The sequence below is a fragment of the Garra rufa genome, chromosome 1 (genome assembly GCF_049309525.1).
Source record: "Garra rufa chromosome 1, GarRuf1.0, whole genome shotgun sequence".
Classification (NCBI taxonomy): domain Eukaryota; kingdom Metazoa; phylum Chordata; class Actinopteri; order Cypriniformes; family Cyprinidae; genus Garra; species Garra rufa.
In genome coordinates, this window is record NC_133361.1 from 6,256,264 (window position 1) to 6,274,831 (window position 18,568).

General features: G+C 41.5%; 1 protein-coding gene across 1 annotated transcript in view; it reads right to left on the bottom strand.

Annotated features, from left to right (window-relative positions):
• Window positions 1-3,510, bottom strand: part of LOC141335413 (uncharacterized) — a 90,560-nt gene extending 87,050 nt beyond the window's left edge. Inside the window, exons 1-3 of the mRNA XM_073840904.1 lie at window positions 3,450-3,510; window positions 2,841-3,167; window positions 2,425-2,736 (exon numbers count right to left, since the gene is read on the bottom strand). Of these exons, the coding sequence (XP_073697005.1) occupies window positions 2,425-2,736; window positions 2,841-3,167; window positions 3,450-3,510 (700 nt within the window). The remainder of the gene's footprint in view (window positions 1-2,424; window positions 2,737-2,840; window positions 3,168-3,449) is intronic.
• Between the last annotated feature and the right edge of the window lie 15,058 nt (window positions 3,511-18,568).

The following is an 18,568-nucleotide window of genomic DNA, read 5'->3' on the forward strand; positions in this document are numbered from 1 at the left end:
GTTGGAATTTACCAAAAAATGTTCATTGAACATGATCTTTACTTAATTTCTTAATGATTTTTGGCATAAAAGAAAAATCAATAATTTTGAGCCATACAATGTATTTTTGGCTACTGCTACAAATAAACCCCAGCGACTTAAGACTGGTTTTGTGGTCCAGGGTCATATATATATAGACTCTTATCAGGCGATAAAAAAAAATATTGCCGTTAATCTATTCTCAAAGTTGGGTTGGGAGCTGGGTCTAAACTACGTAAGTTATGATGACTTTCACCTTGATATTTTTAGCGCGGATGACGTATACCTAGTCGAATTGCACTGTAGGAGGCGAGAACAAGTCTTCAACTTCTGTGAAATTACCACATCAAACGAGTTGTGCAAACATGGATGCAGTTATGAAGCCGCTTCAGGGCAGGTGCACGTGCCCCAGTGAAAATCTGCTGTGCCCCAGTAAAATCTCAAATTTGAGTTATAATCTACTTTGATAATGCCGAAATAAAGACATTAATCTATATGCAACAACTGAATTGACGCTTCTAAAAGCAACGCAGTTTAATCAAAGACTATGCACGCAGATAGGCTATCCATGCCCGTGCGCGTCTGTGTATTTAAGGGGAACGCGCACGTCGTGCAGCCTTTTGCGCAGAAGTACTTACAAGTTTGTATAGGTAATTATGTTGTAAATGCAATTGTCAAGCAGTTTGTGATTCATTTTGGAAACTGGTTAGCGCCTGGTCTAATGCGCCACCTGGCCTGTTCTCGAAGACTAACTTTTAGTCATTATTTGGGTAGCACACATATTCTGAAAATGCCTTCAGCACAATTCAAATTAGCCATTTTAATCTCGATTAATTCCAAGATTTAATCTAGATAAAAAAATTTATCTATGCCCACCCCTAATATATATATATATACTTCTCAAAAAAAGGGAACACTTGGAGGTACATGTGTTGTTTAAGTGTTCCCCTTTATTTTTTGAGCAGTGTAGTTTAGAAACCCAATGTTCCACTGCAACTAAGGATTCATTCACGTAAACGAATCATGCGGAACGAGATGTTTGTGAGCAGTTTCCGTTTCGCTTACTGCTGCAAAATTGACATTCATTAGACATTCAGATTCATACAAGTTAAACTCTTTGCGCTCGTTATGTTTTGAGGCCAAACTAAATCATATAGACAGAAATATATGCCCTTTAAATTGCACAAGAAGAAAAAAAAAAAAAAAACGAGAAAGAAAGAAAGAAAGAAAGAAAGAAAGAAAGAAAGAAAGAAAGAAAAATGTTTTTAATATGTGGTACTGAATATATATATATATATATACATTTTAGATCTATTTTATGTTAATGTCATGTTGTTGTTGTTGTTATTCTGTTTTAGATGTTTTAAACTGCATGACATTGCTTTGTTTTTGCCTTGCTTATAATGTGAAGTTTAAAATATTAATATTCTGAATATTTTACAGTTGTTTTATAACTGTATCCGAAATGGGGGCAGATTTTAATGAATTTAAGTGGGTTCAGTGTAATAAAACATATTAGAAATGTGGTTTCAGCACCATATATAAAAACAATAAAGGCATAATCAAAAAAAAAAAAAAGTTTTGTGCATTATAGGGAATACTACTATAAATATGATACAGTTAATTTGATATGTTTAGATTGAATTGTGTTATTGTTTAATAGATTTAAATCATTGTATACATTCAAAATTGTTACAAACCACATAAATGGCTTATTCCAAAAGCAGAGCCTTTCCTGAACATTTTAGTATTGGTTTTAGAGTATAATGTCATGTCAAAATGTCAGTTAAATTGTTTAATTAATTCAGATGGTTGATTTAAATATCACTTTTCTATTATTTAAATTAAGCCTTGTGCAACGAATAGGTCATATATTTCTGATTTAGTTTGGGTTCAAAACATAAGCGCAAAGAGTTTAATTGGTTTGAATCAAAATGTCTACTGAATGTCAAACATTTTAGTGCTGATAATGTTTGTTGATGTTTTACTTTATTTACCAATATTACCAATATTTCACAATATTTCTTAATGTAATAATTTATACACCAATACGACTCTCTCTCTCTCTCTCTCTTTTATCCGAAAAATACGTTCAATATGTTCAACACTCACAGCCACATTAAGTTTAGCCCGAATCACCGCTGCTGTAGAATATGGCCATTATATTTTAACTTTGATCACATTGCATAATAAAATATTTTACATTTCTTCATTATTTACAGCGGCTCTTGTTGAACTGATATACTTTACTGCAGTTCATGAGTTTGCAGCAGTGCTTTGAGTTTCTCTTCTGTCAGTCTGAAAGAAGCTTTAGAGCCTTAGTTTGTTCTACTTCAGCGATATTAATAGTCCTTAGTGTTACTGACATTAAAATAAACAAAAACTGATTGATGACATCTTCCTTACCTGAAATCTTGACAGTATATGTGACTGAGGTCTTGACTTGATTTCTGTGAGTAACATTGCATCTCCACTCTCTGTTGTCATCTTCATTCAGGAGTGTTGTAGTCAGAGTGATGATACAGTGTCCTGGAGCTGATATCTGATATCTGGAGTCTGATATCGTCAGTTTATCACCAGCCTGATTCACCCAGAACAGCTCAATTCTCTGAGAACGGATCCAATAATCACAAGCAGCATATGAATATGAATACAACTGACAGGAGAGAGACACAGAGCTGCCTGGACTGATCTCAGTCTGTGAGGATGATGAAGAGACTGAAAAAACAAAATAACACACAAATCATACACTGTTCAATCATCATGAGAGTTTAAATGAAGAATTTGCTCTTTTTAAACTGACCATATAATTGAAAAATTACCGTGAAGAACATGCAGATAAACACGCGCATCAATTCCATGTTTCTGGTCTCTATTCTCACCCGTCCATTGTTGGCAGGTGTAAAATCCATAATCTTCTTTTGCGATGTTCTTGATGTTCAGAGAGCAGTCAGACCCCAGACTCAGTCTCTCGTGTCTCTCTGTGTCTTTATTCTTTATCCCTGAATTAATCAGTTCAACTGTTGCTGAATGTCTGTTCATATAGATCCACATAGTTGATTTGCAGTCATGAAGAGCATTATTACAGGGCAGATGGACATTTTCACCAGAACTGATGAACTCATGAACATCATCCACTCCACTGGTACCTGAAACACAAGAACATTTGAATGATAATTATTTCTACATGAATTATTATATATAATGAGAAAGACTGCAGGAGAGCAGTTTGAATCACTAACACACTCTTAATATGAAGATAATTCAGCATCAGATGTTTGAGTGTGAAACTGTCTAGTTTGAGTTCATTCAGGAATAATCCAGAATGTTCTGTATATAACACAAAAATAAACTAAACATATTCAAATGAACTCTTTCCCAGACGAACTGATGATCTGAATGTCTTGTAGAGAAAGTACAGCTGTCTTTACCTGTGAGAAGTGAAGAGAGAAAGATCAGTCCCAGCAGACACAGATGACACTTATCAGCCATTTTCTCTTTCTGTCAGTCTTCCTCTTCATTATATGCTCACAACTCTGTCTTTAAATACTAGCAGCTCTTCCTGTGTTTAACTTCCTGTGATCTCTGGTTGAGTGTTTAAATGCTGTTAGTGACACAATGTGAGTCATGATGGAGAAGTAAAACTGAGATCAGCTCAGGCAGTTTTAAGCTGCATTTGTTCTCTAAACGCCTCGATCAGTTAAATCTTTCCTCGAGAGCTGAGTGTGGCCTGTTGCTGGTGTTGGGTTGAACTCTGTTTCTTCTATATTTCCTATGAACTGACTAACCATAAACACTAACCAGAAAAAAGCAGCTGTGAAACATGTTCTTCAGTGTGAAAACTGCATGTTGCTGCTAAAACCACATCTGCTCTAAACCCAATCTATAGGCAGTTATTTGCTTTACTTTTAGTTCCACTTCTTTCTTTTAGCAGCTTCCTAGAAATAAATAAATTAAAATATTACTGAAAAAACTGGTTTGTTACTGAAAAGTTATTTACGTGTTAAATGGTTTTTCCAAATATCTCACCAATGACTTCGGAGGAGTTCGAAAAAGTAGGCTTTCAAATATATTTCAAAATGGTGGACAGCAAGTTTGACTATGGCATTATTGATATTGTTATTAAGAAAGTCATTGATAACATTAACAAATGTAATGGCCTGATGCCAAAATGATTGTATCCCTGCAATTGACACCAAACTTGTGTCTGTCTCAATATCAACACTTGAGACAGGAAGTAAAACATTGCTGTTTAAGTTCATTTCAATAGAAGATGACACATTATGAAGTAGCAAAACTGAAATTGTTGAAAAATATATTGGTGCAAAGATGTATTGTAGATATAAGATGTCTAAACTGCATAAATGTATGTATTTTGTACAATTACAGAAGCACCAGAATTACTAAACACAGTTATATAACACACACTCATCTGTAAGTGCAAAATGCTTAAAATCAAAATGTGTAAAAGAAGTTGTGTAATAAACGTGCAATTTTACAGCACTGTGAGCTTTTTTCTCCTCTTAATTCAATTCAAGTTTATTTAATATCTGTATAACACTTTTCATGATACAAATCTTAGCACTAATGTTTGTCTTTTGTCTCATTGTCTTGTGGTTTGTGTGCTAGTGTTTTCAGAAGCGTGTTTCTGCTGGTGTGAGAACTCAGTTACAGTAGTTTGACCACACTGGGTTAAACACACACAAGTTTGGACAGATAGCTGTGAATTTTCACACACCCAGATCACAGTTCCTCTTCTTTTTAAATCAGTCAATAAGCTTGATGTCCAGTTGGCTGTATAATGTAATGTAGGGTGTGATGTATGTTCCCTTCCGGGAACTCGAGCCGCGTCTAGAAACGCTATGGGGAACGCCATTGGCGGGCCGCACTCTGAATCATGTCTTACAACCAATGAACGACGGGGGTGACGTCACAGGCGCGGTGACGTCACCGACCAGGAACTATAAAATGCGTGCGTTTGAAGCCCGCGGCAGCTTTTGTCATTCAGCGAGAGCGCTCTGTGTCTGTGTCTGTCCCGGTCATACTGCTGCTTTTTCGTGCCAGTTTGCACGGCTTTTATTTGAGTAGTATGACCATTTAAATGCAACCAAAGGGGGAAAGAAAGTTTAGAAACTAAGGCAGTTCAAGCAGCCAATAGATAGTGAAACACAGTCTATGTTTAGTCTGCTTGAGTGTAGAGCACGCACAGTCAGCCCTCGAAAAGGCTGGCTGTCCACAGTGTGAGCGTAAAAATCCTCCACTGCGGGTGCTCCACGGAAGGCTCTCTTCAAGGAGGGAGCCTTCGCCAGCGTTTCTCGCGGGTCTGGCCCCGCTTCCGCCGAGGCGGAGCGGTAGCTGCACTCGTTGGGATCGCGGCTCGATCTATTAGAGGGACGGGAGACGGGTGTTTAAAAACACCCTATCTCCTCTCCTATCTGGTGGATCGGTAAACCTCTTTCTGGATAAGGAAGCCCGCAATGCGGTTACTTCCCTCCAGGAAAGGTTTTCAACGCTTTCCATATCTTCCTCCGAGGAGGTTGATGTGAAGTACGTTGTCAAAAGTATTCAACCGCCCCCCCCTGATCGCCTCAGTATGATGAGCTGGTGGTTGTGCTGACTATACATAAGCATTATGAGCCGCAGGAAAGCAAACGTTCTGCTTCCTGCGGACTAAGTCAGCACTTCCAAATGGAGCTTTCTGTCTTTCCCGGTCTACATTGAGTTTTAGATCTACACAGCAAATTTCTGGAGTTCGAAAATCAGGAGTTAGGCAAAAAAGTGTGAAAGTGTTAAATTTTTGGAGTTTATTTTTTAACTCTCACTACATTTTGTGTTACGGGATACTCCCTGGCTGTGTTGTATTTCGGAGTTCATTCATTGGTGTTCAGGAGCACGTTTTAACGTTACATCAGGAGCGCGCCATGACACGAGCCTGGTTCTGCCACACGAGGACTGATGAAGTTGTCTACTTCGTCTTGAGGTAGGTAAAAAACTAATTCCAAAATGTTCTTTATCTTCTGACAGACCGCTGCTTACATAGCTGTTACGTTATATACTGTCTACTGACGCCAATAACCGCGGCAAACTTTGTGTTGAATGAATCTCCGATGCAAAACATGGACTTTTTTTCCCGATGTGAACAAGCTAATATTAGCTAATGTCTTTCTGTTCACCTTATTTTTGTAAACGAGTGTTTTGCTGTCAAATTTAAGTAGTGACTCGCTCAAGAAACATTCTGTTAAGCTTCCATAAAGTAATGCCTACGAGACGAGGTAATATCTAGCAATGTCAGTAAACTGAAGTGTCAAACGTTACCCTGGCTTAAAACGATCATAGTTTATCCATGAACGTGTAAAGTTATGCTGCAATGTTTTGAGTCGTAACGGCTAACGTTACAAATGTTTTAGTAGTGACTCGTGACTTATGAGAGTTCGTGGCTTTCATATTAAACATTTTGCATTTTCAATCACACTAACAGGTTGTTTTAAATTACATGTTTTCTCTTCTTTGTCAGGATGTTGACAGAAGTGCAAGGATGGAGGGAAGTAGCAGTAAAACTGGACGAAATTTGTTTCTCAGATTTTCTCAATTCAGGTGAGTTAAATGTTTAGTAATCAGTTAATAAAGAGTAAGTGACTGTAATTTTATGATTTGTTTTGTTAATAACATGTTGTTGATGTTATTGTGTAGTCCAGCAGAAGTTTTTGATACCAGAAAACGACACTGAAAATCCCAGATGACCAGGGCTCAGCTGATGTACTACATGTTTTATTGCTTCTTGGATGTCAAAGGACTGGTAAGGGTTAAATAATATTTCAAAATTTTATTGAAAAAAAAAAAAAAATAATATATATATATATATATATATATATTGTTACATTTGTCTGAACGATTCTTTTTTTTTTTTTTTTTTAGATTTACAAGAGTTATCACGGATGCTTGGAATAGTGGTTGCTACAAGGATCCTGGAAAAATTGAACACTTGGAAAGTAATTGAGGCCATGAAGATCAATTTTGAAGAGGCAACATATCATCTGATGAAAAGGTTTGTTTAGACAACACTATTATGTTCCAAATATTTAGCTTGAATTAATTCACTCATCCAGTCATCCAAGATGTTCATGTCTTTCTTTCATCAGTCATAAAGAAATTGTGTTTTATGAGGAAAGCATTGCAGGATTTTTCTCAACATAGTGGATTTCTGTGGTGCTTAACGGGTTGAATACATTTATATTTATACAGTTTTTAACCTCAAATGCTGGTCTTGTCTACCTCTGCGATGCACATGCATACTCTGTGCACTCTGGTTCAATACATTTATAGTATATCGAAAAACTCTTCTCATTTTCTCATTGATGTTCAACCTTTTTTTTCTTTTCTTTTTTTGTTGCAAAGGGCATTTGATCATCTTTGCACGTTCACTTTGTAAACACTGGGTCAGTACTTCTACAGCGATGTAGGACAATTTGGAAGTTAGAGATGGATGAAACTGAGATGGTAGTTTTTTGACGTACCCTAACTGTCTTGAACCAGAGTGCACAAAGTACGTATGCTCAACGCACAGCTAGACAAGATGAGCATTTGTGGTTAAAACGTGCACAAATATTAATTTATTAATGAAAGTAACACATTGTTTTGCTAGTTAAGACCCTTCTTCCCCGGCTGGGATGGTTTAGAGCCATTTGAAGTTGCATTGAAACTGCAATTCTGAAATTCAAACTCGCACGCACCATTTAAGTTATATGGAGAGAAATGCTGTGAAATTAATGTTTTTCTTAAAAAAACAATTTCTTTGTGACTGAAGAAAGAAAAGAAATACATGAACCTCTTGGATGACAAGCAGGTGAGTAAATTATCTGTATTTTTTGTTCTGGAAGTGGACTCTTCCTTTAATGCCTATTGTTTATAAAGGGATGTTTATCTTGTGTTTCAGTCATGCCAAAGTCTTGATGACCATCACCTGGCCACTAAAGAAAACCCTCAGCCATATCTTCTTGCCTCAGGGACATCAAAAGCACAGGTTTCCACCTTTTACATTGTCTTGGACAGAGAAGTTTCGCCTTGTCAGTCATGTACATCCTTGGGTACTGTTGAAGAGCTGTTCAAGTAAAGTAAAGTATCATGATGCTCTGTCCAGCCTGTACATATTTTTTTTTTTACAGACAAATGTATATAATATTGATATAGGTACAACTGAAGTCAAAGAACTGAGAGCAAGGCAGTTGAACAAGCAGTAATTTTCTTATTTAAGTTCTGTCCTCTTGGAATGTATCCTGGTATCACTGTGGATTTTTTTCTTGTTACTTCATCTGATTTATATCTACCTCATTTTATAATCATTCAGGCTTGATTTTATATAATGCAATGATGTGTGTTGACTATGCTGTATACAATTTTACCAAACATTTCCTGTTGGCACTGCAGACGTATTAAATGTAAATGTTTTGCTGTTAGATTTTACAGTATTTTATGACAGCAGTTAATTTCAAAGTGTTTACATGCATGGAATTTCTAAATCCAATCTATGTATTTCCTCAAATAAAAGCAGCAAGTTGAGAGTATGGCTTTCAGTGTAGTCATTTCCACATAAAACATATTGTGTTTTTAACACTGGTTAAAGAGTTTAAATCATAATTAACTAAATTTAGAGTTAAAATTACTCTCCAAATGATTAACATTTTAACTCCAGAAAGTGTTAAAATTTAACTCTGAGAAAGTGTTAAAAATTCAACTCCAAGAGCGGAGTTATTTTAACTCTGCGCTGGAGTCTATTTGATGGTCACGCATGTACACTCAGATTGAGTTGATTTTAACTACCAGGGAGTTTATTCCAAAGACCAGAATTTGCTGTGTAGGAAAATCCAGAAAGTAAAGATGACGCCGCGGGTTGAACAGACGCTATCAGCTTCCGTCCCCCGGTCTGGCATCATTCTTGAAGGCTCCGTCTTTGCTCTCCAAGCCGCCTAAAGAAAACTTCAGGCTTGATCAGCAAAGATACACGTGCTGTGGTTCTTGACGGGAAAATAAAACCCCAGCCGTGTACCAGCTCCTCACATAGAGGCTCATAATAGGAGCGTTGCAGCCCGTTTCCCTCCGGTGACACCTAGAGGGCGGGATTAGCAACACTCCTGACCGGGGGCTTCAAAGACTGAGCCCGGTCCGAGGGTCGTGCTTCGGTCTAAAGAGGTCCTCGACTAAACGGCCCTGACTTTATGGAAAATAAATAAATAAAAAATAGGGCCGATGAGGGCAGCTCCTCGCGAGCGGGTTTGCACCGTACCCCCAGGTGCGGGTTTCAAACCCCCTCAAGGCCCTCAGGAGATAAGTCAGCTAACCCTGCCAGTGTTACAGGGCGCAGCGATCTCCCGCGAAAACCCTCCAGCTGTCTCGCCCGAAAACGTAGAGGCCCTGGAGAGTTTGCAACCCCCACGGGGTCCTCACAGGAGCTAGTTCAGGAGTGTCCTGCCAGTCCACTGTTACAGGTCTCCGAGTTAGTTCCTCGAGTAAATCCAGACACCAGTCTCGAGAGGCTGGTACCCTTAGTAAATTTTCTGGCAGCGTGGAAACTACTGCCAAATATTTCAAAGTGGGTCCTGCGTACTGTAGAGAAAGGTTATGCTATCCAGTTCGGCTCCAAGCCGCCACCTTTCAGCGGGGTATTTCCAACACTAGTAAGCCCCGAGCAGGGTCTGGTAATGGAACAAGAAGTAGATACTCTTCTCAGGAAGGAGGCCATCGAGGTGGTCCCTCCTCAAGACAGGGAATCCGGGTTCTACAGCCGTTACTTCATTGTTCCGAAGAAGGATGGGGGGCTTCGGCCCATCTTAGATCTCAGGCTTCTAAACCACTCAGTCAGAAAACTGAAGTTCAAGATGCTTACTGTCAGACAGGTCGTGTCACAGATCAGGTCCAAGGACTGGTTCGTCACGATAGATCTAAAAGACGCTTATTTTCACGTCTCCATCCTTCTTCAGCACAGGAAGTTCCTCAGGTTCGCTTTCAGGGGCGAAGCGTACCAATACAGGGTTCTTCCGTTCGGCCTAGCTCTCTCACCCAGAACTTTTACGAAGTGTGTGGATGCTGCGCTGGCTCCACTGCGACTCCAGGGCATCCGCATACACAATTATATAGACGACTGGCTGATCCTAGCCAGCTCGGAGCAGTTAGCGGTTCAGCATCGAGGTGTTGTTCTCGCTCACATGCAGAAGTTAGGGTTGAGACTCAACGCCAAGAAGAGCGTCCTCTCTCCATTACAGAGGACTACTTATCTGGGCGTGGTGTGGGATTCATCCACGATGCGGGCACGATTGTCACCTGCTCGGATAGAGTCCATACTCACTGCAGTAAATGCGGTCAAGCTAGGCCAGTCACTCACTGTCAAACAGTTCCAAGTACTGTTAGGTCTTATGGCAGCCGCCTCCAACGTGATACCTTTTGGACTGCTGCATATGAGACCACTACAGTGGTGGCTCAAAACCAGGGGGTTCTCCCCGAGGGGAAACCCACTCCGCAAGATCAGTGTCACGCGGCGTTGCCTACGTGCCCTGGTCATGTGGAAGAAACCCTGGTTTCTCTCTCAGGGACCGGTCTTAGGGATGCCATACCGCCGTGTCACACTAGCGACAGACGCGTCCCTTACCGGATGGGGAGCGGTCATGAGTGGCCGCTCAGCCCAAGGCCTGTGGAGCCCGCAACATCACTCATGGCACATAAATTGCCTAGAGATGCTGGCGGTGTTCCAGGCCCTCAGGAGTTTTCTACCAGACCTAAGAAACCGTCATGTCCTCGTTCGTACAGACAGCACAGCGGTAGTTTATTACATAAACCATCAAGGAGGAATCCGCTCACGCCCCTTATTCAAACTGGCGTATCGGATCCTCCTGTGGTCTCAAGGAAAACTCCTCTCCCTGAGAGCAGTCCACATTCCTGGACATCTGAATGTGGGAGCAGACGTCCTGTCAAGGCAGGGGCTGAGGCCCGGGGAGTGGATGCTTCACCCAGAGGTGGTGAAGCAGATCTGGAGAATATTTGGCCAGGCACAGGTGGACCTGTTTGCGACTCAAGAGACATCGCACTGTCCCCTCTGGTACTCTCTAGTGCCTCCAGCTCCACTGGGGCTGGACGCCATGGCACAGACGTGGCCGAGGCTGCGTCTGTACGCCTTTCCCCCGATCGCTCTGCTCCCGGGAGTTCTGGAACGGGTCCGTCAGTTTCAAGTGCGGCTGCTACTAGTAGCCCCGCGCTGGCCGGCACGAGTATGGTTCTCGGACCTGGTATCTCTCCTAGACGGCTCTCCATGGGAGATTCCTGTCAGGAGAGACCTCCTATCTCAGGCCGGGGGCGCAGTCTGCCACCCCCACCCAGAGAAGTTGAGGTTATGGGTGTGGCCCCTGAGGGGGCGCAACCTATAGGAGCGGGTCTCCCTACTGAGGTGGTTGAGACCCTTCTCCAATCCAGAGCTCCCTCTACGAGGAAACTGTATGGCCTTAGTGGAATTTGTTCGCGAGATGGTGCCACGAGCGCCACTTAGACCCAGTCAACTGCCCAGTTGGTACAGTTCTGGAGTTCCTACAGTCTCGCCTTTCCGCAGGGCTAGCTCACTCCACCTTGAGAGTTTACGTGGCGGCTACAAGTGCCTACCACGCCCCTCTAGGTGGCCTCTCAGTGGGCAGAGCCCCCTGGTCCCACGTTTCCTCCACGGTCGGGAGAAATGGAGAATTCTAAGCATACAGACTCAGAGGATGGGACCTCTGCGACTCGATAGATATCGCAAGGTTCTCTCTGGTTCTCCTTAGTGCCTCCAGGTCCGCCCGGACTGGACGCCATAGTACAGACGTTGCCGAGGCTGCGTCTGTACACATTCTCCCGATCGCTGTGCAGCCAAGCGTGAGTGTAGCTAGGTCCCCCCTCACTGAAGGGTTACTTGAGACCTCCACTCTTAAGAGCTGATGGATCGAGCGTTGCCAGGCTTCCTCTCATTTTAGAGAGTCTTCTATGAAGCCTCCGTTCTCCAGAGGCTCCGCTTCTGTACTTACAAGCGCAGGTCTCATAGGGTTGAGCGTTATCAGGCCTCCTCTCACTATAGAGAGTCGTTTTTGAAGCCTCCGTTCCCCAGAAGCTCCGCTTCCAGTACTTCCTAGCGTGAGTGTAGCTAGGTCTCCCCTCACGGAAGGGTTATTTGAGACCTCCACTCTTAAGAGCTGTTGGATTGAGCGTTGAGATTTCCTCTCATTTTAGAGAGTCTTCTGTGAAGCCTCCGTTCTCCAGAAGCTCCGCTTCCAGGAACTGCGGGTTGGTCCTATCGCCCCTGACATTCGTCAGGTACTATGAGCTTGACCTCAGAGCCGCTCCAGCCTCTGCTGTGCTCTCGGCCTAGTGCGCTAGGCCTGGAGAGTCAGCCACCTCCCTAGCCAGGAGAAGACTTCTCAAGGCGCATCTTTCTGCGGAAAGAAGAGAAGTTAGTTTCGCCAAACTAAAGAGATCTGCAATCAAACTAAGAAATACTTAGCCTCTTGTCCGTGGGAAACTAGACAAAGGCTCTTACTCTCGTGTTCTGACACTACTAACAGACCGAGCTTTCAGTCCCTCTTGTCATGGCTGAAACCCCAGACAAAGGACTAAGACCCCTCGTGTGCCCGAGGGCCGAGGGGTGCCTCCTGCACTGACTGGCGAACCAGGCGGAGGTCTCTATTCTCGTGTGCCTGCGGGCCGAGAACTTTACAGCCCTCTTGTCCGCGGAATGCTAGACAATGGCTCACTTGTCCTCGTGTTCTGACACAGTATGCTATCAGACTGAGTGTAATGCGGTCCCTCTGGTTCCGGAAACTACCTTGACCAAGGACTAAGACTCCTCGTCTGCCTTAGAATAAGGCCGAGGAGTGCCTCATGCACTGGCTGGCTACCAGGCTGAGGCCCCTACTGTCTTCCCCGTGAGCCCGAGGGCCGGGGATCACAGCGCCCTCTTGTCCGCGGAATGCCGACAATGGCCTTATCTCTCGCGTCCTGGCGTAGCACAGGCCGAGCCTTGGATCCCTCTTGCTCTGGCTGCACCCCAGGCAAAGGATCACCCACTCCTCGTGTGCCTGAGGGCCGAGGAGCCTGGAGGTCAAGCTCACAGTCCTCGTGGGTCTACGGACCGGGGACTATACACACCATCTGTCCGCCGCGTGCTAGACAGTGGTCATTTGGTCCCTCTTGTTCTGGCTGACTCCCAGACAAAGGACTAAGACTCTGCGTGTGCCTGAGGGCCGCGGAGTACCTCTCGCTCTGGCTGGCGACCAGACAGAGGAAGACTACCATTCCTCGTGTGCCTAGGGCCGAGGACTACAGGGCCTCTTGTCCGCGTAATGCTAGACAAATGCTCTTTACCTTTCCACCTGCTGGCACAGACACTGCGCAGGGTTCGGAAATTATGGGGACGTAGGTAGTCTCGTTCCCCATAGCGTTTCTAGACGCGGCTCGAGTTCCCGGAAGGGAACGTCTCGGGTTACTATTGTAACCTTAGTTCCCTGAGGGAACGAGACGCCGCGTCTCGGACCATAATTCCCGCCCCCTGCGGCGCTCGCTTCATGCTAGAGCTGCCGCGGGCTTCAAACGCACGCATTTTATAGTTCCTGGTCGGTGACGTCACCGCGCCTGTGACGTCACCCCCGTCGTTCATTGGTTGTAAGACATGATTCAGAGTGCGGCCCGCCAATGGCGTTCCCCATAGCGTTTCTAGACACGGCGTCTCGTTCCCTCAGGGAACTAAGGTTACAATAGTAACCCGAGACGTTCTCCATGTTATGTCTGTTTGGGTCTAATATACAGACTAATTGTTTGGTGTCATATGTCTGATGTTATGTCATAAAATGCCTATGTGACTGAGCCGCAAACAATAAAGTTATCTACTACTACTACTATTCCAGGGTCAAGACCTTCTTACAATCTTGAGATGGTTGACAGCTGCTCTACACTTTAGTGACTAAAATAGTCTATTAATTATAGCAGAGGTGTGATCTCACTGTTGAGGTTTGGAAACTTGCTATTGCTGGGAGCGTGAACCCTTGAGTGTGAGTTAGTTTGACTATAGTAGAGCAAAGGTCATCTCTGAACTGAACATTAGACTGAAGATGCTGTGAATCTAAATTATTCTGACACATTTCCTTTTTCTTTCAGTGAACTGCTGTATGCTACTAAAGTCCTGTTTAAACAGCGGACTGTTAATAATCTGATTTAAACCCTAACTATAGTGAAATTAATCTGAATATAATGTTATTTAAATTTTTTATAAAACTTAATTATTAACAATTAATAATGACTAAAGGGGAATCTGCTTCCAAATATCCAAATAAATAAATCAACAAAATTTAACTTCAGGAAGAATATTTTCAAGAGTCTGTTTGTCACAGTGTCACTAGTCTCATCTTTAAACAGCATGAACACACTCTGTTGGTTAAATATAGTGGCTGGAGATGACATCAGTTCAATCTGATTGGCTGCTCACTAAATGCAGATTTCCATTGGTCAATCTGTGTCTGAATGGGCGGGACTTGAATTAGAAGAGCATCAGACTTCAGCTGTATAGAGTTTACCAAAGTATAATAATTTTTAATAATAATATTTTTATTTAATATTTTAATATATTATTATAATATTTATTTAATAATAATAAATAATTTCATTATTTATTCATCTTTGTTGTTTTGCTTCACAGTTTATCACATCCTCACATTACCAGCTCATGAAGGGTTTTTCATAAAACAGGTTTACCAAGTAGGTCAGGCTTATTCCGGTTATTTTGAGCCAAATTAAGGTGACAATAAGTCAGACTAACTGAAATAAGCCTGGCTTTTTTGGTAAACTTGTTTTATGGAACACCCCCTGATCTGTGTAACAAACTCTACTGAGGCAAACCAGATCTAAACCAAATTCCTTTTTTTATATTCAAAGTTAAACTCATAGAAAATAATCAAAGGCTTATCAATGAACATTAAGATAACATGACTATAGACTCACCAACAGCAGCTCCACAGAAACACAACACACAACAGAGAAGCAAATACAGGGAACATGTGATAGAAAGCAACCAATGACTGGACAGAAATAATGAACAGGAAACAAATGAACAAACAGAACTGAAACCACATGACAGGACCATGAACCAATGAGAACAAGACATGGACTAAAGGAAGACATAACAGGAACACTAAAGGGCAAGGGAGAAACATACAGCAAATTACAAAATAAAAGACATGAACAAAAACACACCTGAAAATGTGTAAGAAATATCTCAGCAAAGATGAAACATTAAACACAACCGCAGATGTTTTATTAAGAATGTTAGTGGCAATCATTCACAATAAAATAATAATAACAATAATAAATCACCAAAACAGAGAGAGGATTATTCTACAAACTATCTGTACATTACTGTATCTTTTGAACACTGCATGCAAATATCCATAAACTCCATACGAATGAAAAGAAAAAAAGGTCACCTTGAATTTGTTTTAAAAATAAATAAAAAAAGATGTTATCACTATTTCTTCAGGTTCTTCAGGTCAGAGTTTTTTTTTTTTTTTTAAACAGTGTTTTCTAAAAAGTAGATAATATAGCTGCAACGAGCAATTAGGGGGCCAAAGGGAAAATGGGGAGTGAAGTGTGACGCACCAAATCAACTGCAATAATGAGTAAAGGAAGCCACTTTAAGGTGATTTTAGTCAAAATGGGTGAAAATTCATTTAAAAAAAAACTACCACTAATAATATGATTTAATCAGTTGTCACTTTTGACCACAAGGTGGCACTGTCTCAAAACATTTTGAGTACTTTCAGGTCATGGTCTTGGTGGTACATACAAAGGTTTGTAATGGTACACCAATGCATTGCTCCACCAAGAGGCACAATCACACCACATTTTGTGTGCTTAGAGTGTGCACATACATATGTGTGTAAAAAATTGGTGAAAATATCACATTTTGTTTTGGAGCAAAAAATGATTATTTGCTGACTTTGTTTGCATTTTTTTGCCACTTACTATCAACATGTTGGCAATTGGGCATTAGTATATAGCAGGCACGCTATGTTTTTGAATTTCCTGGTTTTGTAAACACTTCTCGTAAAGAGTAGGGGTGTAACCCCGGTGTGCTGGCCAAATTCCCTCCACTGGCCCTAGTCAATCATGGCCTCCTAATAATCCCCTTCCATCAAATTGGCTATATCACTCTCTCCTCTCCACCTGTAGCTGGTGTGTGGTGAGCGCACTGGCTGCCGATGCATCATCCAAGTGGATGCTGCACACTGGTGTTGGTTGAGGAGAGACCCCCCATATGATTGTAAAGCTCTTTGGGTGTATGGAAATACACAATGACAGCGCTATACAAATGCATCATTCATTCATTCATTCATTCATTCATTCATCATTTTGGACAAGTGGTGGCACTAGAGAGTTTGAGTTAGAGACTTCAAATTCACTATGGTAATTGTTGATACAGTCCTCTATCAATGTGCCAAATTACACAACTTTCCCACAAGCGGTTCTATGGGCTGCCAAGAGCAGCAGCAGAAGAAGAAGAAGAAGAAGAAGAAGAAGAAGAAGAAGAAGAAGAAGAAGAAGAAGAAGAACGGCAACAGTTACAATAGATGCTTGAGAGAGAGAGAGAAACAATGAAGTCAATCAGTGAAACTGATAATTAAATTAAAGGTATAAAACAATGAGCAATGCAAAGACGTGTCTGAATAATGATCCAGCTGCTGAATCTGTGATCATGTCTGTTAGTTCACTTCAAACATATAAAACAAACATAATCAACATCATCACATCATACTTGAGCTTCACATCAAAGAAATGACTCGTACTGGAGCCTTTGTTAAATTATCTTTTATGATTTAGGATATCACTTGGGGGCAGCCGTGGCCTAATGGTTAGATAGTCGGACTTGTAACCCAAAGGTTGCAGGTTCGAGTTTCAGGTCCGGCAGGGATTGTAGGTGGGGGGAGTGAATGTACCACGAATGAGGTGAGTCCCTTTGAGCAAGGCACCGATCCCCCAACTGCTCCCTGGGCGCCGCAGCAATGGCTGCCCACTGCTCCGGGTGTGTCAGCAATGGTTCCTGAGTAAACCTGTTCTCAGTTGTGCTCATTCATTGGTCCGAGCTTCTAAATGGTCCACTCTGTGCAAAAGAAACAAGTAGCGTGGTTTTGTTATGATTCTGTTTCATTTGCTTTTTCATGTTTCTTATATGCAACAAAAAATGGCACCGCTCATGAGTTGGGCCGACAACAGAAGCCAGAACGTTTCGATAAGTAACAAAAAGCACAACAAAAAGATTTTGAAGAAAAGTTGAATTAACAGATTAACCATGATGGCAGTCTGAACAGAGACAGATTCTGATGTTCTGCAAGCATCTCAGCTTTGTTTTTATTTATGTTTTTGGCATCTGGAACTCTGCATTTTGGTTCTTCAAAAAGAGAGACAACATTGACTGCATTGTCCTGATCGTCCAGTTGAGAAAGTGTTTGGAGTTAAACCGCAGAGGTGAGATGTGTGGAGTGTGGAGAACTGGAGCAAGGGTCACTTTTGCTGCTCTTTTGCTGATTTGCTGGTGAAGTGTAAAGATACACTCCACACTACGGGCTTCTCGCTATAGAATTGTCTTGATCCTCTTACTCCATTTCCTTAAGTACCCAGACCAAGACAAATAACCCCCGAAATGGAGACAGGAACTAACAAATGGAATTCAGATGATGTCAAACATTATTGTGAATAACACTTGCATTCATGTAGAACACTATATGTTGTTATAGAGCATTCTGAGTCAGCTGAGTGACAGGAGATGAGGGGAAGTGGGTGGAAAGGATAGGTGATAATATATTTGTATTGTCCGAAGATCAAAGTGTCTGAGCTTCCGTAAACTTTACAGTTCACAAAAAAACAGTAAACTACAAGAAAGAGATTTCCTGAGAATGCAACGAACATAAACATCAAATTATATTTAGAATTGAGTTGCATGTGTACACCAGTAGGGGGCATTACTGCTTTCACCTGCTATCCAAGTCTTAATGATGGACAAAAGCAATCCAAAAATTTCACGTCATTCATTAACCAGAGACATGTGCATGCGCAACTGACATTTAATTTTCGATTTACAGAATATTTGATGAAAATATAATTTGAACAGAAACTGAAGTAATACTGTCTTCCTGGCATCTTTTCCTACAAGAAACAGACGATTTACATGCTGCAGTATCTACTGAATTTGGTTAAAAATATATATTTTTTTTACTTAAGTTTGAAGTGTCCCTATTATGGATTATAAAAGGTTCATATTTTGGTTTGGGAGTTCGCAACAACAGGTTGACATGCAAAGCAAAAAAAAAAAAAAAAAGCAAAAAAAAAAAACATTCATTTATTTTTACCTTATTTGCTCAACGATTAATTTCCTCCTTTGCCAGATGCTCATTTGCGGTGATTGATCCAATGACCATGATTGCTGTGTTTGGTCTATATTGCGTGCAGTGCATTTTGGAAACAGAACAGCCATCACCATTACATTAAACTCCCAAACAGC